Below are 25,524 nucleotides of genomic sequence, written 5' to 3'. Positions count from 1 at the left end.
ATGCTCAAACCAAAATGGATCATGTGGTGTCCATTATTTTAAATGTGTCCATTATTTTAAATCAAATTGTAAGTAATGAAGCTTAGAGTCTGATGGACGAAAACGTGCAACTGTCCAAATAGTCTGGACTCTACGTGGATTATCTGTTTAACCACTAGATGTCACTGCTTTGCTTTAGAATCATTGTCCAGAATGTTTTTGCTTGTTTTCTGTCTCTCTCTCTGTCTCACTGGGATAAAACAGTTAAATCAGCCATTGTATGACAACAGCTGCTTCTGTCATTGTGTTTTTAGCCACTGGTAACCTCGGCTTTATTTCGAAAGTACTAACCGGAAGATAAAGGTTAGCTTTACAGCAGTGGGGCAGGATCCTCTCCGGTGTTTTGGTCCAGTCCACCGAGCTCACGACAATGACAGCGAGGAAGTCTGGCTCCCGCCTGGAGACGGAGATCGAGCGGTGCCGCTCAGAGGGACAATGGGACAAGATACCGGAGCTAGTGCGGCAGCTCTCGGCCAAGCTCATATCAAACGGTGAGTTACTGCTGGTTCGTGGACTGGGCCTTGTCCCTGCGCTCATGTCCTCTACTTCCGGACAGGTGATGGGAGTTTCTCCAGCACTGCTCACAGCCAGTTAGCTAGCAAAGGTCACTATTGGTTTATTTACACTGGAGGTTTTAGCTCTGTACACACTGACATAATGCTAGTTTGATTTTTAAAAAGGACTGGATTCAGCTGTCTGAGCTCCAGTGGTCTGACAGACAGCTCAGGTCAGTGGTCCAGCTCTCCCACCAGGAGGAGGTCCACTGGCACTAGCTGAGTGTACAAGCTAATAGATGTTGAATGCACACATTGGCAGTCGCTTTGGAATAAAAGCGTCAGCTAAATGACATGTGATGTAATGTAATGGATCACAGCTAGCCTTGCTATGTGGCTAAGCTTCGTGATGGCTACATGCTAGCTGTCAAACTGCAGGCTAATGATGCTAAACTGTACCACTGACAGTACAGTAAACTATTATTAATACTCCACACTGTGCTTTGGTCACATTTATATTTTCCATATAGCATCCTACTTGGACTGATCTGGCGTTTGTACTTCTAATATATTCTCATCACTTTTATATTTAAATATACTTCTTGATCAATAGACTTTCAAATATCACGAACCTGCCACACAGGAGATACTTTACTCCTCTTATATACTGTAAACTGTCTTATATACAGCCTGCTCTTGGTAGTTAATGAATTTCACTAACATAAACACTTTAAGTGTGATTCATATTTCCTATTAGGTCCCTGGCAAGGTCCATGTATATCAGTGTAATATAGTTATTACTAATCAGCATCAAGAGCGAAACGCCAATTGCTGTAAAAGTCTAATATTGACACCTCAAAGCTCTTTACAGTAGAGTTTTGCCATCCACCCATTCACACACACACACACACACACACACACACACACACACACACACACACACACACAGTGCAATCAATCATACACAGCCGTCAGAGGCACATTGGGCTCCACAGTATCTGGCCCAAGGCACACAGCCCCTGTTTAGAGGATGAAGAAAACTTGTGACATTATAGTCAATATAAATGGTGAGATTAATGTAGTTTTAAACTGAAAAATATTCCAAAAGCTTTTGTATGTGAAAGTTTTAAGTCTCCTGATTTAAGAAACAAGATTGTTGCGCTGAATAAATGTGATTTATAACATACACTAAAACTGATTCATTTAATGTTTAGTAATAGCAAACACAACCACCTGCTACTTTTCCATTTTAGTAGATGTGAAAATCACAGTAGATTCCTGACTGTTGTGGAAAATACTGCCATTGTGGAATGTCAGCATGACTGTACTTTGGCATATGAGAGCTATTAGCTCTGCTCACTGACTGGGATCAGTTTTAAGTGTTGAATAAGACGATTAGTCAGTTCACCATTTGATCTGCTAAACACACACTCACACACGATTTCGGAGCTTGTGACTATTCATAATTCTGGCCTGTGTGTGTGCCAGTAAAGCAGTGTTTGTTGATGTGTTTCCTACAGTCTCAATCAAGCATATCAATTCATTTTAGATTGATCCTAGTTTGGCAGTAGACTGACCTTAAAACCTTATACAGTAATCCTTGATTAGCCATATATTGTCCATAGATGACTGACTGTATATTTTCTCCAGACTGAACCCTACTTTATTTATGTCAAGTCTGTAACAATGGTGGAGCATTAATGGTCTTTACACTTGTGGGGTATTTCTTGATGTTTATTCGTAGATGACCTTGGGGAGCTGTTGCTGGGAGAATGCAAGCTTCAGACGTACTTGAAGGAGAATCCCATCAAACAGGGATCCAGTCCCCGGGGCCCACGACCAAAACTGGTGGAGGTCAGGAAACACCTCACTGCTGCTCTGGACAGAGGGAACCTCAAGGTAACGAATGATCGACCGATTGATGGCTGACAGCTGAATGAATAAGTTTGGTTTGTGTAGTCACATAGCAAATTCGTTTTCTAAGTTCTTGTTTCCTCATTTATTTATTTTCTGATTTTGTATGGTATCTCCAATTCTATGTTTGAAATATTGTGCAGTTAAATCGAATGTTTTTGGTGGGATTCATGCTAAGATGACATTATATATTCCTGTCTCTAAGTTAAAGATGGAAACCCAGTTCATTATGTTTTCTCTGGAAAATCCTTAGCATTGAGTGGAACATTAACCTAGTTCAGACCTGGTATTCACATCCATCCTGAGTGATCCAATCACAAGTGGTCAGCGCAAGTGCATGTGTGAACACACCCAAATGTGTCCTTAGATCTGGTCACTCAGAGCACATTCAAAAGTGTTCTGGGATGCATGTGGCCAAATTCTTTTCGCTGTGTGATCACAAATGTGTCCTGGGCCTCATATTAAGGACTGTCTGCTCAGAAGATGAACAAAACTTATTTTTACTCTTCTCAGTGTCCATACATTGATTTGTTTGAGGTTACTGCCACAATATCAACACTGACCACCACATAATAATTTTCTTTTCAAATGGGTAAAATGTAATTCCATGAGAAGCTGCATAACCATTTCCACATGGATGTATGGAGCATGCTCTTGAGTGACTGTGTGGGCTTTCCTCTAATTTGATTAAAAACACTTTCTTTGTTCTACAGGCCGACTACCTCCAGGAGGCTAGCCTGCTGATGGCTAAACTCTGCTATGTTGAGGGAGAATACAGAGACGCTTTAGGTAATACACACTATTACAATCAATCAATTGATCTATTTTATTTGTATAACCCATATTCACAAATCACAGTTTGTCTCACAGAGCTTAACAAGGTGTGACAGCCTCTGCCCTTAACTCTCAGCAAGAGTGAGGAAAAACTACCAAAAAAACCTATTAACATGGGGGAAGAAACACAGAAGCCTCAGCGAGAGCCACATGTATCAATGTGTAATATTCATACATACAAAAATGACCACTAACCATTAAAACATATATATATAAGATAAGATAAAACTTTATTGATCCACACACCGGGGAAATTCAGTAGTTACAGCAGCAGGCAAGTCAGAATGAGGTAGACAAGAGAATCCAAATATATATAAGGCAATAGAATAAAGATAAACAAATTAAGACATGCAGACATGTACATAACAAAATGCAGACATGTACATAACATACACCTTTCACTGTAGAAGTGGTTTGAATAGAAATGTTATAAAGTGAAGTGCAATCGCACAGGAGGATTGCACGAGCAAGTAGAAAAAACGTTTGTACATTAGTATAAGGACATATTGTGATGTGCAGATAACACAAATGTGCAAAAGACTATTACACACTATTTCTTTATGTTTTGATTCCTTTTATTTTATTCATTGAAAAACTGTAATTAATTGTATATATGAAATATCGCCATATCGAATCAATAAATTCATTTTGTAATACAATACATTTGTTTTGACAGGTCACTACAGCAGAGTATATATGGACGACATGCAGCTGCCGGGAGCTCCTGTGTATAGACTTTCCATGATAGCAGAGGCTTATGCTACTAAAGGTCTGTACACACTCGCACGTGCACACACACACACACACACACACACACACACACACACACACACACACACACACACACACACACACACACACACACACACACACACACACAGAGCTACAGCCAGTTATCTGTTTCTCATGTCCTTAACGTCACCCCAGTCTAATCTGCCTTAATCTCTGCAGTACCACTTCTGTCCACATGATGTCATAGTCTCACTGCTGATCAACAGCTGGAGTTTAACATAAGGAGTAATTATATAAGTAAATGCACACAAACACGCAACCAGCATCGCTTAATAATGTTTATTCTGTTAATATACCTGTATTTACCTGTTTTATTGTCATTCTTTAATTTGCCTGTGAAACAGAACACAATATATATTTACATTCATGATTGGTATATCAATGTTCTGACTATAAACGTATATTATGTTTTGAGGTTTAAGGCAGACTGTTTTGAAAACATCAGTAAGGCAAGATGATCGTCCCAGTGTCAAAAACTACACCAAACCAGTCCATTAAAAATCACTTTGACAGGCTAAAGATTTATACCACACACTGATAATTGACTCATAGCCTTTGTCACAGTTTGTGTCTTTCCCTGTCACCTTGATCACTCACTCATCTTCTCCCCTTAGGACTGTGTCTAGAGAAGGTCCCAGCTGCTTCTCCGTCTCTGTCCAACAAGAACACTGGCTCTCCATCTTCTAACAGGAGCACAACAGACAGAGACCAAGAAATCATCACATGCTATGAAAAGTCTGGAGACATCGCTCTTCTGTACCTGCAGGAGGCTGAAAAGGTGTGTGTGTGTGTGTGTGTGTGTGTGTGTGTGTGTGTGTGTGTGTGTGTGTGTGTGTGTGTGTGTGTGTGTGTGTGTGTGTGTGTGTGTGTGTGTGTGTGTGTGTGTGTGTTTTTCCCCTGTGGGTGTGTGATGAATACTGCACCACCAACAGCGTGCAAGTTTGACTAATGCATTACCACCCATGACAACCAACTGGCAAACAAATCTCTTTGTCTTTATTTGGAGACCGTCTCTTGGGACACAGACTAAGCTGGCAAGCAAGAGTACAATATAATAAAAGATGGGAGGATACAAATCAAAGACTCCCAACATCAACATTATACTAAAAGTCATGTGAGATATATCCCATAAACTCATCTAGCAGAAGGTGTAATAGTAGGGATGTGATATAAGGTATAATTAGAAAAATGCAATGCATATCTGGTCATATTCAAAAACTACAGAGAAACATTGTGAACTGGAGGAATATTTAAACATAAACTAAAATTATAAGTCATGTCAGTAAAGGGATAGTTAAAAGAATCTTAAATATGGTAAAACCAGGGTTTTTAAAGTTGTTTAATTAGTCAATGAAATGAAATGAAATATGACAAATTATTATTTGTCATATATTAAATTATTCTGTTTTGTCTGACAACCTTTCCAAGCCAATGACGCACAGTTAACTATCATAGAAAACAAATAAATGCTAGCAATTCAGAGGCTGTGACCAGATAATTTGGGGCATTTTTGCCTAAAAATGACTTAAGTGATGAATCTAATGTCAAATAATTGCCAAATAAGTTTCTATCATTTCACAAATTTTTGAGTTGATACTTTAAGCTCAGCCTCCTGTATAATTGCCCCTATACTGAAACAAAACTAGCAATTTTATTCATCAACTACAGCCTAATTACTATGTTCCTATTATAAGGTCATTATTATAAAAAGATAGAAATGTGATCGTTTGAATTCAATTTGTGAATGAATAAATGAAATGTGTAAATGAAATCATAGAAGTGAGTAATTTGAAAATGTAAACATCTATCGGTAAAGAACATCAAAACCAGTGTTTCCCCTGAGAGAGGATTGCTAACTAGACAGAGGTTTATCCAAACGCTGACAGTTTGTAATGCATCTGTGTCAAGTTGTGAAATTCAGCACAGCTCATTATTTTAACTTAACCCTTTTTTTCATCCTGTCACTGGCAGCTGTGAATCAAATATTAGATAACCACCTTTAGCGCTGCTTCCACATTGACATAGATGTTTGACTCCTCTACACAATATTAAAATCTAAAAATAATCTAAAAACTTAGACATAGATTAGTGGGATTCAGGCAGAACTTTCTCTATATTTTGTTTTAACTTTTTCAAATTTCTGTCCTTACCCCTGTGTGTGTTTTTCTGCAGGCCTTGTCAGCAGGGATTCAGAATCGCAGCCCAAAACCCGGGCCGACGGCCCAGGACCAGGAGCTGGGCTACTTCCTGGAGACGGGCCTGCAGAGGGCCCACGTCATCCACTTCAAGAATGGGTGAGCAAGGGAAACAGATGGTGGTAGATAAATATAAGAGGCAGATAAATGAGAGAAAGCATAACAAAGATTTTTTACCTTTATTTACTCTGCTCTTAAATGTTGACCTGTTTTCTTATTTAGAAAGGACGTCAGTTGCCCAAACAGACACTAAGAAAAACCCTTGTGGGCACTTTCCACCCACTTTGCAAAGATGGGTGTTACAAAGCTGCTGGCAGGTGGTTAAAAGCATAAAAGCGTGAAGACAGTTAAATAACATTCTCAGTGCAGCTGAAAGTAGTTCCCACGCTTTTGTTGTTTTAAGTACAGCATGACTGTTGCAACTGCTAATGTCTTTACTAGAAAAAAGATTGGGCTGGGGGAAATCTGCATATGTCTTGTATATTTTGTGCAATGGATTCACTCCCATCTCCGAGGAAAAAAGAAGGAACCAAAAAGAAAGACACTGATCATCCAAATTAAATTCTGGGATAAGATATAGAATCTTCCTTATTGAAGCCTCAAGTTATGGCTTCAAATTTAGAAAAAGTAGATGATTTTCTTTACTGACATCGTCTTACTCCATTTCTGAGTTTTATCGTTAAAATGTGTTCTTGTTTGAAGCCACCAGCATGACATTTTTACAATATATGAACAAACTTCAAGAATCCAAGTCCTGAGACGTGGAAGGCAATATTCAGGATGTACTTTGTTTAGCTTTACAACATCAACTTTAGACATCATAGTGAAAACTAGTAACTAGAAACATCTGCTATTGATGCTACTAAATATTCCCAGTCAGTGACTCACACAAAAACTTGAAAATGTTTTGGACATAGTGTGTTGTACAACTTGAAATATCTTGAAATAAGTGTTTTTTTCCCTGTTTCCTGTCTATATTACCATAGTAACCTCACAAAAGGTGTTGGCCGGTTTCGAGAGATTCTTCGGGCTGTTGAGACCAGAACCACACAGAACCTGCGCATGGTGAGTGATGTGTGGGGAGGTTATCTATTTATTTCACTTAGAATCTATTTGATTTTTGTATCACATGATAACAGAAGACTGCAGATCACAGTGGTAAAACGAAGTAAAGTTAGCGCCAAGTTAACAGATTGCTGCTGTGTAGGTGCCAAAGTATCTTTTTACTAATGTGTATGAATATGTGTGCATGCAGACCATAGCCAGACAGCTTGCAGAGATCTTGCTCAGAGGAATGTGTGAACAGAGTTACTGGTCCCCTCTGGAAGACCCGCCCACGGTGTCACCATTGGACGATCCAACGCGGCAAGGACACACTCACAGCAAGAACTACAACCTAAGCCGACGCCCACGAGTGTACTCAGGAGAGAAGTAAGTGATAATGTTTTTCTTGATGCTAAACTTGGAGAATGGAGAAGAATCGCCAACATGGTTCTAAAATTAAATCTGTTGCCAGTGTAATTTTTCACCGGTAACTCTCTGCATCTTCTCCATCACTTTTCACTTCATTCTCCCACTTTCTCTTAATGTCTGTAGTGGCCGTTTTACCTTGTTCCACGTTCCAATAGGCCACTTAATGTTAGCCTGCAGAGTGATTACTAGTTACTAAGACTCGTGTCCAACTGAAATACTTCTGGCCTTGTTGACCGTTTTGCTTGAACGGTTCCAGCAAAACGGTTATCCACACACCTTAGCTCGGTCCATCACCGGCTTGTTGATACATATAGCCCAAATATCCGTTACATGTCCATTGTTCGATTCACACTGCCAGTTGCAGGTCGCACGTTTTATGGGTGTCACGGTCAAAGACTCTGCTCCACAGACTTCACACAAAAAATATCTAGCTACGCATGTGCACTAACACTACGGCATCTTTCATAAGCAATAAGCTGTAAATTAGCACCTAAAGCAGAATATAACTAAATATTAGCAAATACACTACAAAATATACTTTAACTGTTGTATAAACTTGAATAACTTTAGAACCTTTTCAAACCAACTAATACTTAGGAAAATAAAAATGCAGGTTGCTTAGTGGCTCTTACCATGTATAACTCCATCTTTCTCTCTCTCAGTTTGTTTTGCCCTCAGGAGAATACAGAAGAAGCATTGCTGCTGCTGCTCATCAGTGAGTCCATGGTGAGACACAAATACCCAGTGGAAAATCACACTAGTCTTAAAACATTGGATCCTCTACTGGGTTAGGGAACATTCACACAGTGCTGTTTTAACAACTATAAACTAATATCTATCCTTGTGTGTGTTTGTGTTTAAGGCTAACCGTGATGCCGTCTTGAGCAGAATTCCTGAACACAACAATGATCGTATCATCAGCCTACAGTCTGCGTCTGTGGTGTACGACCTGCTGACTATAGCTCTGGGGAGGAGGGGGCAGTACGAGATGCTGTCAGAGGTGAGTAATATTACCATCACAGTGATAATTAAAAGTGTTGAAGGCCCAAACACCCATTATACACCTATATTGATTTTCACATCAATGTCTTACTAAAATCGAATAGGCTTTAAAGTGCTGGTGATGGTTGAATTTAGCATGACTAGGTCAGTGCCCGTTCTAAACCTGTCTGTTCTCTTGGCTTGTGTTAATGTTCCAGAGCTGCTTCAGAATGATTCCTTGTCATTAGTGAGTCCTCCTCAAACAGTTTTACAATATACTGTCACTTTTTATTGTTTGTGTGCTGGATGTTGTGTGCAGAGCTTTTTATCAACAGTCTGTGGTGTAGAGTGAAGTTGGATTTTTTTTTGTTCATCCTACCCAGTTTATATGCAGTGAAGATTTTATCGACAATGTTTGTTTTTTTTACATTGCATGTTAGCTATTTCAGATGTCTGTAAAGCAATCAACATAATCTTCAGACCCGAGTTCACAACCTTTCAAAATAAAAGCTCTGTAACTCAGCTCAACATAATGCTTTGCAGCAACAAAATGTTGTGGTTTTACTTTGAAGACAAATTGCCAAACCGGAAGTGATCCTATGAAGTGTCCAATATGTTAAAATTAAAATAAAAAAACTCAGAAGAAGATTGTAGAATTAGTAGGTAACTAAAATTGATGTACCCTAATGATTCTAATGAAATGTGTCCTCTGTCCAATCTGTCCAGTGTTTGGAGAGGGCCATGAAGTTTGCCTTTGAAGAGTTCCATTTGTGGTACCAGCTCGCCTTGTCACTAATGGCAGCTGGCAAATCTGCTCGTGCTGTTAAGGTCCTAAAGGAGTGTATTCGTCTAAAGCCTGACGACCCCACCATCCCTCTGCTGGCTGTCAAACTGTGTATCGGAGCCCTGCACTGGGTAATGGCCATTCTAAAGACATGAACTCAAACAGGGCTCATTTATAAAGCATCTCAGTTATTTTAGAGACTTGTGGTAAAGTTTTCTTATGCTATATTTCTGTGTATGTCACTTTTCTTTGTTCAACCCTCTATGTTGTTGTTCTAAAATCATTTAATTTTTATCGCCAACCCCCCTTCCTTTTTTCTCTGTTTATTATATTTCTACTCAAACAATTCAGCTGGATGACGGTGAGTGCTTTGCTAAGATGGTGATTGACATGGGGGAGAAAGCGGCTGAGTTCAGAGCCAAAGGCTTCTTGGCCATTGGGCTGGTTTACAGCCTTAAAGCCACTGATGGTAAGTCTGAATTTTATTTGGGTTTACGTGTTATTGTACATTGATTAGAATCTTACTTAAATTAAGCAACTTGTTGTTTATTTTTTCAAAAGAGTTACGGCAGAAATGTGTTTCCTGTTTTGTGGATTGTGGATGTTTTGATTGCTTGTCTGTCTCTGTGTCTGCGTCTCTTTAGCCTCCTTACGAAGCATGCAGGAGGACTACCAGAGGAAAGCTTTGGGTGCCTTCCAGAGGTTGGGACTGAGCCATGTTGCTCTCCTTTCTGTTTTCTGTTTTACTCCCACATTTTCCACACAATTATTTTTGACTGGAGCTTTTGCTTTTTTCCAATGGAACAAAATTAGGACTGGTATAAAGACACAACCCTATCAGAACTGCCCTGTATCTTTTGACACTAAATATGCTTGTATCCGTGCAATCTGCGCATATAGAACATTGCTTGGCACTCACTTCTGTCCTTAGACTACGTCCTTCCATAAAAATGTTCTGATAGTGTTGTTAATTGTGTCTAAATGTTTAAATGTCAGTGTTGTAGTTGTTAACTGTGTCTAAATATTTCAATGTGCTCTGGTTTGATTTCTTCCATATTATATTACTTTGCAGTCTTTGCTAGCCTTTTACCATTTTGCTGCTGCAACGACCCAATTTCCCCCAGGGATCTTTAAAGTTTCATATAATCGTATTTAATTTCTTATTCAGCATGTCTGAACACTCTCTCTCTCTCTCTCTGTGTAGAGCTCAGAGTCTGTCTCCAACTGACCACCTCGCAGCCTTCTACTTGGCACTGCAGCTTGCTGTGTCCAGACAGGTAAGACACTGTGTCGTGGTAAAAACTGGATAAATTTGTTATGAATGTGGACATTTTAGAGGGGAATAAGCAAAAGGTTGAGAGCATCAGGGAATTTAAGATCGGTCACTTTACATGATGCTTTTTATCTCAACTGTAGTAAAAACCTGTGGTCTGTATGTGTGTGTGTGTAGATCCCTGAGGCACTGGGGTATGTTCGCCAGGCGTTGCAGCTTCAAGGGGATGATGTCCACTCCCTTCATCTGCTGGCCCTGCTGCTCTCTGCTCAGAAACACTACCACGACGGTCTCAATATTATAGAGATGGCCCTGTCCGAGTATCCGGAGAACTTCAAGTAAGATCCACACACAAGTGCTGCGCTTCATTGACAGCACACACACACGTGTATTTACTTCCGTTTCATTAGACCTAGCTTCAGATTACTGTGTATTTAAGTGTGTGCTTTATCCTTCAGTCTACTGTATACCAAGGTGAAACTTGAGTCGATGTGCAGAGGACCAGAGGAAGCTCTGCTCACCTGTAAACACATGCTGCAAATCTGGAAGAGCTTTTACAACCTTACCAACCCCAGGTACACACACACTCTCAAAATGCAGAAATGTGTTTTGATGTCATTCCTCATTAAGATTTTTTTTTTAATTTTATTTTTTTAAAGTTCTTAGTTAGTTGTTCTTAGATCCTAGTTTCATACTAAGCCATTTTCACACATGAACAACGTAGCAGGAAATCCTCCGGTCAGACGCATTCACAACAACACCGACATCTCCCGAGCATTTAGGTGAGGGGTGGTGCAGAAAGAAGAGGCAGGTGTTTTTGTTTACTGCACATCGACACCGGCATCCGACCTTAGAACCAAAAGCTGTCTTGACATCAGCGTCTTATATGTGTTCTACACAGCCTTTCCATCCTGAGATATTTTTGATCATTTTTGTTTAGTTTTTTAATTTTTGCGTCTGTAGTGCATTAGAAAGGTCATCAACACTTGCTCCTACATAATAGTTTGCTAGAGTCAAATGATAAATTATAAACTTTATAAGTATAAGTAACTAAGAGGACAAGAAGAGGCTAATAAACCAAAGTATTTATTGGTACTGGAGACCATGTTTGCTTAGCAACTCTAATTAGCAAAATAAAAAATGAGCAAAGGCTCATTTGTCACATTTGTCTGTCTCTGTGTGTATTTGTGCCCCTGTTGACATAAATGCATGTTTTATGGCAGTGATTCAGGGCGTGGCAGCAGTTTGCTGGATAGAGCCATGGCAGACAGACGACAGCTCAACGCCATGACTCTTCCTGACTTCAGTGACCCTGAGACTGGTAGGCCGCGCACACACACACACACACACACACACACACACACACACACACACACACACACACACACACACACACACACACACACACACACACACACACACACACACACACACACACACACACACACACACACCTCAACATCTCCCCAGTGAAATACATCCAGTTGTGCAACGTTTCTCAGTAAACAAAGATTCAAACACAGACATAACTTTGTATCTATAATAGTGACCCTGACTTATTTTTGTATTTGGAATATCAGCTAATTTCAATGTAATTGTGCAAAGGAAATCAAGATTGAGACATGGCCTCTTCTTTCTTTTTTAATTTAATAAATTCCAATGCATAGCTACACATGGCATACTATGTCTGTGCCCACTCTTCTTTACCGTGCCTTTTGTTTTCTTCCTATTTCTTTTTATTCCTCATCATTCTTATTATTTAACTTAATTATACTATTTGTCAAAAAAGTTTTAGATAATTTTAGAATACAATCTGTTTGTATGTTGTTGTTTTTTTCTCTGTCCCTTGTTTGATTTCAATCATTGCGGTTTTATTTCCTTTGTTTTACTCTCAGCTTCTTCCTCTTCTCACTCTGGTTCTGAAGCAGTATCCCCCACTTCCCCATCCACCATTTCCACCTTCTCATCTCCGCTACCCTCCCCTTTCTTTCCTTCCTCCCCTTCCTCCCCTTCCTCCCCTTCCTCCCCTGTGTTCATCCTCCAGCCTCCTCCACCACCCAAAAACCCACGCTTCCTCCCGCCTCTTCCACCTCATCCCCCCCCTCCTCCACCTCTTCCCACATCCACCAAGACCAGGACTCACTCGTTTTGCAACCACGCGACACTTCGCCATCTTTCCTCCAACTGTAATCTGCCCTTGTGTCCACTTGCCCTGTAGCATGGTGTGGAGAGTGACCTAAAAAATATGCAGCTTTTGGGAAATTGGCTCGTTGGTCAATTTTCACATTTAGTAATGAGTGCATTCCCAGTAATATGTATTGATGATACATTAATGTGATGAAGAGGGAGAGGAGGAAAGAGAGGTTTCTTGTGTCATGTGTCCCCGGACAATCTAGACCTATAGATAGCATAACTAAGAGCTGGTACAAGACAGACCTGATCCAGCTCTAACAGTAGCTTTATCGAAAAAGGAGGTCTTAAGTCACCTCTTAAACATAGAGAGATGATTTCACAGGAGAGGAGCTTAATAGCTCAAGGCGCTGGCTCCTTTTCTACTATTGGAGACTTTAAAAGTGCAATAGATGTCGTGTGTAGCAAAGCAATAATAATAAGATTTAAAACAATACAACAATATTTAAATAAACTAGTGGATGATGGACGTGTGGCCCCGGACATCCTTGAGGTTGTGGTGTGACAGATGATTGATTGGCTCGAGGAACGTGGGCAGAAAGAGTTTTGGTCAGATATGGTGATGTGATGTCGGAATTGTCATAGAGAGACCTGACAGTGTGGGTAAGTGGAAGTGAAAACTTGTTTGTGGTCTTTTATTCACCTTGGTTGACATCAAGACAAATATAGAAGTATAGAGCATCAAACCTGTTGTTGTAAAAAGAAACTTGAGTCACAATTTCCATTTCTTATTTTCTAACTCAAAGACAACATTCGTGGTGTTGCCACAGTATTATCATAGAGCTCTAACATGACCAATCTGCTGGGATATGTTGATCATTTTGAGATCACTCATCACTAAACTCTAGAGATGACCAACAAGCTGATGACCCAAAAGCTCAACACATTCTTAAAAGGATCACTGTAGAGCTCTCTGAGATCTTAGACGAGGTGAATCTTGAAGTTGTGGTCTTGTAAACCTCACAAGAATGAAACAGCCTAACCCAAAGTATTGGATGTGCTTTATAGTCGCACATACTGTAGTTGTCTCACCTGCTGTGAACCTGTGCATGTTGCTTTGGGTGTGGATCTGAGTGCAGCTGAAGGTTGATGGAGCTGATGTTTTTGTGACTTAACTCAGGTGAACTCTGTCACTTGACACACACAGCTTCAAACATAACACGGCCATGGTTGATTCATACAGGATTTATACATCAGTTATGTTGTTTTTTGACAGTACGGAAAATATTTGTTCACAGATCACACCCTTACGAACTCTTCACATCTATCTGCTCTTCCCAGCTGTTTGTCTTTTTGTTAAAATTGTTCATCCTCCTTATCTTTCTTTTTTCTTCTGTGAGGATTTTTCAGTTAACATTCATTTGTCTCGTTTCCCACTTCATTTTCCACTTTGTTTCATTCCTGTTTTATGTTGTCTCTCCTTGATACCATCTCTTCTAGTGATGTTTATACCGGAAAACAATAATGGTTATATATAGATAAATCTATAAAATCAAATCAAGATTTTCCTCCAGAACAGATTTTCATCACTGAGCCTGAGAAAAAGCTGGATGGATAGATTGATAGATTGATAGATAGGTATATAGATAGCTAAATGGATGGACATATAGCTGGATAGGTTGTTAGTTAGTTAGGTCGATAAATAACTAAATGGATGCACAGGAAGCTGGATAAATCGTTAGATGGGATCATTTATTGATCCCATTGCAAAATAAGGAAAAAGGTGCATTATTTAAAATGATCAATATAAATCTATTAATTAATAGATTACATGACTGAAATCCACACAGTGTTCTGTAAAACAGTAACTTGTTAAATGTCAGTGTCCCTCTGGAGAGCATGTGCTTTAACACATTTATTTAAAATAAACAAAAAAAAAGAAGTAGAAAGAGCCTGTGTCTTCTGATGTGGTTTCAAAGGCGACTCTGAAGAACAAAAATCTCCTCTCTCTTCTGCACAATCATCCTCTGTGGACTGAGCATCTTCTTTCCTCTCATAATGATATTTCATCTCTGACTCTTCCTCTCATTCAATCATTAACAGTCATCTTTCTGTTTTTTTCCCCCAATCCCTCCTTCTTTTCAAGACGGCCTTCACGACGCTAACATTCTTGGTTTTTCCTCCATGTTTTCTGTTTGTAAGTAGCCATCAAACGTCCATCCGGCCTCCCCTTTCCCATCCGTTTCCCATCTGTCCATCCGCCCTGTTGACTTTCCATTTTCCCGATGGGGTTCAGATGTATGTACGATATGTGTTCAAAGACAATGTGTACATATATCCTCTGCTTTAACTTGATGTCTGCGAGCACATTACAGGAGATGTGATGAGCTTTTAGTCATGTTGATGGTACAGTATGTCAGCTGTATTTTGTTATTTTCACCTTTTTTTTTTTGGTTTGAATATGCAGCTGATGAATAAACCTAAACGTTAGGGTCACAGAAATGGCATCAGTGAAAGCAATCCATAACAATTCCTATTGTACCACATCTACCACTTTCTCCAGCTGTTCAGGAGACTAATCACTGACTGAACAACGCTTCATGCTTTCACTGTCAGGTTTGCATCTTACTGTCTGTATGAGATACAGGTATCACTAAGCACGACAAGAACAGTGTATCCATTGAAAACCCTCGTATTATTAGATTAGAGTTTTTATTAGCCTTTGGGTAAACTGGCTGAAAATTTCCCTTTGCAAAAAATATTTTGATATCTATCAATATGATGTTAATTTAGGGAACAATTAATGTCTTATGTCAATGTTTGTCTGCAAGTCTTTAAATGGGATGTATTAAGTTGGCTGCTGCCATCTTATACGTTGTTTCTTGTAGTCTATCCTTCAAACTCAGGATACTCAGCTGCAAATGTGTTTGTGTTGTGTGTGAGAGAGAGAGATTGTATTGTCGTTTTCCTAAATCTTCTTATCAGCAAGACACTTTTGAGACACACACACACTCACACGCACAGAGCTTAAATGTTCAAATCTCCTTGATTTTTTACACGTTGGTAGTTTGTCTCCCTGAACACACGGACGCTCCGTCCATATTGATGCAGTGAATGGAGAAACAGGACAGACAATGTGAAACCAGAATAAGAGAAGGGGACAGGAAATCTTTCCTTAATCAGATTTAAAGCTTTTATTCCAGCCCTCTGTGACCACCAGTCACCTTTCATTTAGTCCATGTTTCAGGCTAGAAAGGCATATCTTTATATTATCTATTCCCTCTAGGCTGGAAATGACAAAACAGTTCAATTCAGAATTCGGCCTTGATATCTGAAATCTGCAAACTAAAGTAAAAAAAAATCTAGCTCATAAATCAGTGTTTTAGTTCCATGAAAACATGGAAAGCTAACTAACGACTTTAAAGAGATAATCCACTGCTAATCTATCTTTTAAGTGTCCAGCAATTTCAAGTGGTCTCACATCTGGTTTCAAAATGCACCCTGAATGTGTCTCCTGTGACCACTTGGGATCAGATCTCACTTTCCCGCTCTGCAAATAATCACGTACGTCATTTGTGTCCGAGACGACCAAATGATGTTGTTTTTAGCCAGTCTGACTTTACAGATGTGTCCGATGTCAGTGTTTGTGTGTGCGCGTCCGTGTGTTGGCTCGAATGAATGCAATCATTATGTGGTGATCAGTGTTTATATCGTGGGCACTGAGGAGATTAACAATACATTTTATTCATAATGAAACTAGCAGGTCAGAGGACGAAAACAATGTAGCCACCTTTGACTCTGATCTGAGTGAGTGAAACTCGGGACATATTTAGGACGCATTTGGGTGCGTTCAGACCTGAAGTTAGCGCTGACCATTTGTGATCAGATCACTCGGGATGGATGTTCAAAACACTGACAATAACTACACTGACACTAAAGTCTCATGGAAGCACCATATGTAGCTATACATTGTTTAGGTGAAATAATGATCTGTGCTGTTGATGCACCAAAGTGAACTGTGCTGCAGGGATGGTTCCTATGAATACAATGATATTCAGGTATATGCAATATGTAACTTTTGACAATATATGAATATGTGGGACACATTATAGGAGTTTACAACCCATAAATCCTGTTTTGCTTTCACAGATCTGCAGTGTACATCTGCAGTCCAATGCGGGGGCCATTTTGCATCCCTGTAACAATCTGATGCAACTTGAACGTAGAAGCAAAAATATCACAGTCTCTTCCTTCGACTACTAATCAGCAGAGTGATGCAGTGTTTATGCATGGTGGTGCGGATATTAATTCACTCTAACCTGGTTGATCCAGGGCCATAACACTGTGTGTTGTAACGTGTGGAATGGTGTGGACTGAAGTGACTGAAGAAGACTGTAGTGCAGGCACAGGAAACTGTGTGCCAGTGTGGAGTCTTGAGCTTTTGGCTGCAAACAAACCCTCCAGATTTCACCTATAAAACCATTTTTTTCCCTGAAATTGTGGAAATCATTGAAATCTGCTGTTTGGATTAGTTGATTTTAAACCCTGCATAGTGGCACATGGCTATCCTAACACTGCCGTAGCAGTGAGTCTGTACTTGAAGGAGATGGCGTGTATGTTGGTTGGTAATGGATTCTTTCCCTCCAGGTTCGGTGCACGCTACTTCCATAGCAGCCAGTCGTGTAGAGCAGGCTCTGTCTGAGGTGGCCTCCTCCCTGCAGAGCAGCGCCCCCAAACATGGGCCGCTCCACCCCTGGATGACCCTGGCTCAGATCTGGCTGCATGCAGGTATGCACATAAACATTTGAAAGAAATTATATTAGCACTTTTTTAAACAGGATTTACAGAGAGAGTGAAACTAAGTGAAGGTTGAAGGTCGACTAGAACCTACAGTCCCCTCATGAAACCACATTTAAACATTTAAACTAGCTATAGTGAAAAGTTAATGTTAGAAAACTACAATGGCACCCAAAGAGTGCACACCTCCACCAAGGCTCAACAGTCCCCTAATGAAAATTTGTATTCATTAGGCCCTGAACTTTATTTGGCTCTGCATCAAATTACACGCACTCAAAAATATCAGTCGTCTAAATGTCCCTTTTTCATCAAGATCATTTAATCCTTCTCTGGGAAATCTGTGAAAATGTATTTTCCCATTCCCATTTCCCATAACCTAAAAATATGTGTTACCTTAATATTCAGTAGGTGACTTGGTTAATGTCCCCTAATAGTTTCTGTGAGTTTTAACGATCCACTGTCTCTAATCCGTTGACCTATACCTGTCTGAGGTGTGTTAGGTTACAAAGTCAAACCCATAGAAACTCACCTGTGAAGGCTCATGTAGCATTTGTCTGCTGTGAACCTAAAAATGTCCTAAAGCCCGTCTCTGTGTGGACAAGTCAGTCAACAGACAAAGTTTGTTAAAATATTTCACTCCATTTAAGCAGAAGAAAGTATATAAATATCTTTTCATTACACATTGACAAAGAGCACTTAGCTGGGCTTGCTGTAAACCGGTAAACTTGAAGTTGTAGTGAGTATTCTGGCATCAGCCTGAAGGATTGTATCTAACAGTATTTCGATGGACTATCTGCAATCACAACAAATAATGTTTTCAGCAGCAGCAGCAGATGCTTACAGACACACAGAGTGCACGTAAACAGATGCAGGAAACGTGCACACACATGTAGACAGAGGTTGTTTTGTTGCTCCTGGTTATCTCTCTAGCTGCTTCCTGGCAGAGGTGGTCATTTCCAGCCTGGCGACACAGCTAATGTAATCTTCCAATCGCAGCACGGAACAGGCACAGATCAAACTCATTTCCTCTGTCTCTCTCACTCACTGCTTGTATCGTTGTGTGTTCGCCACAGCAATACAAGGCTCATGCATTGAATTACCTTGATACTGAAAATGTTAATCAGTTTCCTGCAGCTCAGTTTGACAGGTTTAGAAATGTTACTTGTTTTGTGGCAGCGTCCTCTTTGTACTGTGTCACACCAGTATAAAGGAATTGCAGTCTAAATTTTATAAAATGGACACCTCCAGTTATATTTCAAATTTTTGTTTTATATTCTTAATGACAGTTATATCAAACTTTTAGCTAAACAGAAACGTTTGAAACACATTTAAAAACACTAAATGAGACTTGCTGCATTGCTTTAGTTTGTTTATCTAAAGAGTTAAACACTCGAATGTCTCCCTCACTGTCTTTGTTTCTATCTGATAGCCGAGGTGTACATCAGCATGTCGAAGCCTGCCGAGGCATCAGCGTGCACCCAGGAAGCCTCCAACCTCTTCCCCACATCCCATAATGTGCTGTACACGAGGGGGCAGATAGCCGAGCTGAGGGGCAACATAGACGAGGCAAAACGCTGGTATGAGGAGGCCCTGTCCATCAACCCGACACATGTCAAGACCATGCAGAGACTGGTAATACACAACACGCACACACACACACGCACACACTCAGACTCTGATGTTCTCCCTTCGGCTCTGTCCTGTGTTTGGTCTCTTGGGAACATAACAAATTCTGTCGTGTCTGTCTGCTGTGTCGGGCAGCCCGAGGGTTTGTGTGTTTTATGTAATTAGCCACAGTCTCGTGGGAGAGTCCTGCCGACCTTCTGTGAAGAGAGAAAACACTGCCTCCTTCTTTTGACCTCTCTCTGGCCACATCCATACCACCAGGTTTTATTTGGAAAACCGCGTCTAAAATGTCCATACAAGGGTTTTGGCTCTTTATCAGTTTTAATCCCTGTCCATACTAACGCTGAAAATGCTTATCACGTGACCGCTGGGAATGTGCGTGCCGATGTAAACAGGAAGCATTTGGGGCGTTAGTTGCTGAATGCCGCAGAATGCTCGAATAATAGCTCGGCTTGTACCCATGTAAACAGTTGTATCAATGTCAAATGCAGAACTTAAAGGGATAGTTCACCGAAAAATGAAAATTCACTCATTATCCACTCACCCCTATGCCGATGGAGGGGTGGGTGAAGTGTTTGAGTCCACAAAACACTTCTGGAGTCTCAGAGGTAAACAGTGTTTCAGCCAAGGTGACCTCTTCTTCAGGCGTAAGAAAACAACAGAAAAACCCCACAAAGTGTAGTTGTTCTACTGCTCCTGTGGTGTCATCCAAGTGTCTGGAAGCCCCGACATTCATTTACACTGTGTTTTAAGCCTAAAAGTCAGCAACCGGATGGAGCCATGCGTGTGCCCTTGGGCGAGAGCTTGTGAGCAGAGTGTGAGTGCGAACGTGAACGCGGCTCCAGAGGAGGAGAATTGTATTGGATTTGGCTGCAACACTGTTTACCCCTGAGACTCAAACACTTCACCCACCCCTCCATCGGCATAGTGGTGAGTAGTTAGAGGGAATTTTCATTTTTCTGTGAACTATCCCTTTAACACATTCACTTGCACCACATCATAGGCCATCCAGTAGGTTATAAGAAAGCCAGTCTGCATCAGTACTGAGCTCCACTGACCCTAAATGAAGTGATTGAATAATAATATTTTCGTGCACACAACTAATGTCCAGTCTTCATGGTGCAAACAGCCACCACGTAGCATTTAGAATGAACCGCAACAGCCTATTTTCCTTTAAATTTTCTCTCTCCCTCTCTTTATTTTCCTCTCCCTCTCTTTTGTTATTCACTGTCTTTGTGTCTCTACCTCTCCACAGGGTCTGATTCTCCAACAGCTGCAGCGCTACAGTCTGTCTGAGAAAGTCCTGAGGGACGCTGTGCAGGTCAACAGGTATGTGTGTTTGTTGTGTGTGCATGCATGCGTGTGTGTGTGCACGCCAGTATAATGTACTGTACTTCATTGTAATATTTGGTGGCAATAACATTATTTCATTTGCTCTTTTCTTCTCTTCGCCTTTCCTCTACTTTCATCCCTTCTTCCTACTTCCATTTTCTCATTTCCACTCTCTCCTTGATCCTCCTCTCCTCTCCTCTCCCCTCCCCTCCTCAGTACGGCTCATGATGTGTGGAACAGTCTGGGTGAGGTGTTGCAGGCTCAGGGAAACGCTGCTGCTGCCACTGAGTGTTTCCTCACCGCCTTGGAGCTGGAGGCCAGCAGCCCCATTCTGCCCTTCACCATCATACCCAGAGCTCTATGAGACACACACACACACACAGCATGCCTGGATGCAACTTACACACAATTGCATAAGGTGTTACTGCCATACCCTCAGAGATACACACACTGACACACACCATAGAAATGCAAATAATACATATGAACATTCATACACGCTTCTCCCTACCCACCCTTCCCATAATGCCTTGCTGTGGCTGTGACTCTTGTGTGTGGGAGTAAGTCTGTGCCGATACATTGCTCGTTTATGTCAGTCTGCACTTTTGGTGTGCCTGTTTGTGTCTGTGCACGTACACCCATGTTTGTGTATGTGCGGCAACATGACGTCTGTGCATATTCTGTGTGTGTGTTTGTTTTTTGTCCTGTTCACAGATGTAAATATGTTTCAATTCAATTCATTACTGTGACATTGTTAGCATTCGCAAACCTTAAAGTTTACATTTTGTTTACATGTTATTAAGTACCAAAACAAACACACACACACACAATTTCATGGTCCTTTCACACACTGAGGGAAGATCTAGAAAATTTTACAAAAATTGCTTATGGGCAGTTAAATAGTTCTATTAATGTTTCCTTTATAGGCCAAATGTAACTGGTAATCTCGTTGACTCTGAAAACACACACACACACACACACACACACACACACAACACACACACACACACACACACACATTCACCTCTTGCTGCAGAGAATTGTTACTGTGGGGAATCACTGACATTGAAGGAGGAGACGTGCGCGTAAAGTTTTCACTTTCTGACTGAGTGTAAGATGATAACACAAAAATATGTGACTGCAGTAAATAGAAAGCCAGCTGCCATTAGCCTATGTTAGCATAAAGGCTTTCTCCACTTTCTGTAATAAAATGCACTCACCAGTATCTCTACAGCTCACTAATTAACATGTTCTGTGTTGTGTAATCTGAACAGAATCATGTTTAAACAACAACATACAGATTGTGCGACCTCTCCTACATTTGTCTTTCGCTGCATTTTCTCTGTCTGCCTCTTCACTGAGTAACAGTGGAAAACATGCTCATTAATGAACTGTAAAGATGATGGTAGGTGGATGTTGCTCATCTAGGGTAATCAAAGCTAAACCAATAAGCTCCTAGCGTTATATTTAGTCAACAGACATGCGAGTGTTCGTCTCATCAAGAGCAACGAGATCGATTTCTCAAAAATGTCTATTGTTTTAAAAATCATCTATTGCTGTAGAGTGATTCCATTTCCACATTAATAAGGATTTTTAATGATTGCAATCTGTTTGGAAAAGCTGAGTGTCACACACATAAGAGCAGACACCAGTCAGTTTCATATAAACTGCAGCTCCTGTCAAACATTTCTATTTTTACTCGAGGAAATCTACTCCACTCACAGCACAAAATCATGAGTCTGATTTTGTGTTGTGCGTAAACGCAGCCCCAGTGACTGTGTTGTGTCTTTGCCCTGTCGCACAATCACGCTAAATACAACCAGAGGAATATAGCTTTTTTAATTTTTAATTGTTTGAAGATAAATACACAGAGTTATCATTGTACATTTGATTGTTCCAAGTGTAATATTACTGTTATTATTTCAGAGAGTAAATTATAATTCTATTTTCTGGAGAGCGATGTTGCTGAGGTGCTGTGGGAGGAGAGGAAGGATGAGCTGATTCAGTTTGTTCATATGAGCCCTGTCAGTGAGTCCTTAGTGCTGTAAATGAATGACTGATATAAGAATGATATCAATGAATCAGAGAATAAAATTGGTTAAAAACAACCGTGGATTATTTGTCTTTTTTCTGTTATTCGATATCGTGAATATTGACGACCTCTGTGCTCTCTCCCTTTCATCAACTCAATTTAAACTGGTTAAAAAAATATTTACTGTCAGGCTTAAAATTATTTGTTGTATCTATATCTATATGTGTGTGTGTGTGTGTGTGGTATTCCCTCTGGCTGTGACCTGAGGGGTCAACAGTGTGTGTTACTATCTCAGGTGTGTGTCTGTCAGTGGCCAGGTGTGTCCTCCTTTGTGTGTCTTTAATCAGAGGATTACAACACTGACAGGCTTTGTTCTCGAGTGTCAGGAAGCTAAAGCTGTGTCCGACTGCCCCTCCTCCTCTGCACTCTCACCCTTTTCCACCGCTGCCACCTGAGGTCCCTGCCGCAGGTATCTCAGGTATCACTTAACAGTTCGTCCAGCAGCGGTGGCTCTGTTGCTTTTCAGCCTTTTTGAATTTCACTTGGTGGTAAGGACATTTTAATGTGGTGTTGAAAAGCAACTTTACATTTGGAACAATCTCTCTGAGGAGATCCGCCTGACAAACTCCTCTTTTAAAGGGGACATAGCATGCAAATTCCACTTTGTTAGTGCTTCACAGGTTAATGTGGGTATCTGCATGTCTACCAACCCAAAACCTGGGAACACTGCGTTTGTTATAGTTCCTCTAAGTCAAACGTCATGTGAGCGACTGATTCGCTTCCTGGGTATTGTGCGACAAGGAACTGGAAGTCTCCTACATGGTCTTGGCCCACCCCCGTCCCCACACCGTCCCCCACACTCGTTACTTCCGTGTTTACACGGAGGCAGCGGCGTTCCCAACACGCAGCGGGCTGTTCACGGACCAGCATTTCTCCTGGTCAGCCGCGATTCACTCACATGTGGCATTTGTCTGATCGTTGGGACTGGGAGGCTGCAGCAGCTGCTCGGCGACCGCCGCCTCCGTCGTGAGCTGAATTTGTGTCAGCGCCACACGCCAGCAGTGGGAGGACTTCGCAGTGTTCAGCGCTACTGTAACCCCGAACCCGACATTCAACGCAACAACAAGCGGAGAAAGCAGAACGCGGGCTGACCTTATATGTAGTCTATGGGGCTGACCAGGGAAATGCACATCCGGTGAACAGCCAGGCGCTGCGCTGGAGAAGCGCTGCGCTGCCCAGTCTTCCACACTGCCAGCTGTGTGAAGACTTCGCAGTGTTCAGCTCTACTGCCGGGACAGTAGTTCCGCGGGTTACAGTAGTTCCGCGGGTTACAGTAGTCGGCGGAAGTGCCGCTGCGAGGCAGCGCAGCGCCGTTCTCCAGCACGCAGCCGCCTGGCTGTTCACAGGACGAGCATTTCTCCGTGGTCAGCCCCATAGACTGTATTATAGTCAGCCGCGATTCTGCTTTCTCCGCTTGTTGTTGTACCGTGAATGTCGTTGGGGTAAATGATGGTCTTCATAGCCCCCCTCTCTTTCTCTCTCTGTCTGTCTGCTTGTGTGCTTGTAGTGGATGGGCAGGGGGACATTTAATTATGTGATTGGGAATTAAACCCAGGACAACAAGGGAATACAAAGTATGGGATGCATATTTGATAATTTATATCATATAAAATATGTAATTTATATCGTTTAAAATCATGGGGGAGGAGGGGAGCTGGCTCATTAGCATTTAAAGGAACAGGCACTCAAACAGGTCACTCGGTGGAGGCTGTTTATACAGGTAAAAAGGGTGCTGTTTATATGATCCTTGTTATTTTGACCAGTATGTTACAGACATTTCATTAAGACCCCAAGGAACCATATCAACTTGTGTAAATGGGCATGCTATGTCCCCTTTAAAACTCTCATTAAAACCACCTTTTTATAGGTGTGCTTCCTAGGTTCCCACGTCTGTGCTCTGTGATTTTCAAATTGCTTTAAAATAGTTTCTTATTGTTTGTTTTCACTGTTTTCTGTTGTTTCCTTTCAATTTTTGGTTCTTAACTTGTGAAGCACCTTCTAACTGTTTTGAAAGGTGATATATAAATAACTTTTACTGTTAATTTTATTTAAAAATGTGTTCTCAACAAAAAATCGTACACCTATGCACGTACATGTATACAAATATGTGCATACATGTAAAAGAAATGTCAGTAAGACATCACTTGGGGATTGTGTAGTGAAAGTACATTAGACGTCTAGATTTTACATTAGAATTTGTCTTTACAGCATTTACATTTTTTTAAATGAATTCTTGAGATTCTCCGCCAATGTGTTTTAACCCCAATGCCCGATTGTTTGTTGTTTTTATAACGTTGAATGTAAGCAAGATTACACAAAAACTATAGATGAATAATCATGAAGGATATGGTATGAGTCAGGGGAAAAGATTTTACATTTCTGTACGGGTCTGGATCAGGCGAGACAGTTTAATTTATAAAGCACAATTTATAAACAGAGGTAGAGTCATGCAGACAAAATGAAAAGAGGTGAGCACAGTGAGGACGGCAAGAAGGAGCAGCGAAGAGGAAAACATCTTGTCGAGGCTGAGGATAGGACATACTAGACTCAGTAATACACTGCACTTAATAACCAGACATCTAACAGGATTATGTGATTACTGCCAAATAGAGTGAGTGGAGCATGTAATGCTTCACTGCAATAAGTATGTTGGAGAACGAGAAAAGCTAAAGAAGGAAATTGCAAAGCATGGAGTGGAAGAACTGAGCTTGGAAGTAGTATTTACCATTGGAATAGGGAGTATGCTCCATTATCTGAGGGAGACAGGA

At 40.8% G+C, this 25,524-nt stretch overlaps 1 protein-coding gene across 3 annotated transcripts; it reads left to right on the top strand.

Moving 5' to 3' along the window:
- The first annotated feature begins 225 nt into the window (after window positions 1-225).
- ttc7b (tetratricopeptide repeat domain 7B) lies at window positions 226-22,772 on the top strand. 3 transcript variants are annotated; one of them, XM_047341647.1, is made up of 23 exons: window positions 226-530; window positions 2,278-2,432; window positions 3,161-3,236; window positions 3,958-4,050; window positions 4,688-4,851; window positions 6,246-6,367; window positions 7,255-7,333; window positions 7,524-7,699; window positions 8,404-8,467; window positions 8,604-8,741; window positions 9,449-9,637; window positions 9,858-9,975; window positions 10,151-10,208; window positions 10,711-10,783; window positions 10,957-11,117; window positions 11,238-11,354; window positions 12,003-12,100; window positions 12,675-12,965; window positions 15,056-15,106; window positions 17,557-17,697; window positions 19,136-19,338; window positions 20,588-20,661; window positions 20,881-22,772. In XM_047341647.1, exons 1-23 carry the CDS (start codon window positions 410-412, stop codon window positions 21,026-21,028), a joined length of 2,910 nt encoding a protein of 969 aa, XP_047197603.1. In that variant the 5' UTR covers window positions 226-409; the 3' UTR covers window positions 21,029-22,772. The 3 variants fall into 3 exon arrangements, with proteins under 3 accessions (XP_047197603.1, XP_035022979.1, XP_035022980.1); XM_035167088.2 differs by lacking the exon at window positions 15,056-15,106 and having other exon boundaries at window positions 227-530; XM_035167089.2 differs by lacking the exons at window positions 12,675-12,965; window positions 15,056-15,106 and having other exon boundaries at window positions 230-530.
- The last annotated feature ends 2,752 nt before the right edge of the window (window positions 22,773-25,524 follow it).

Source organism: Hippoglossus stenolepis, chromosome 10, assembly GCF_022539355.2.
Source record: "Hippoglossus stenolepis isolate QCI-W04-F060 chromosome 10, HSTE1.2, whole genome shotgun sequence".
NCBI lineage: Eukaryota > Metazoa > Chordata > Actinopteri > Pleuronectiformes > Pleuronectidae > Hippoglossus > Hippoglossus stenolepis.
The sequence above is the reverse complement of the archived record's forward strand: the minus strand, read 5'-3'. Positions and strand labels throughout refer to the sequence as shown.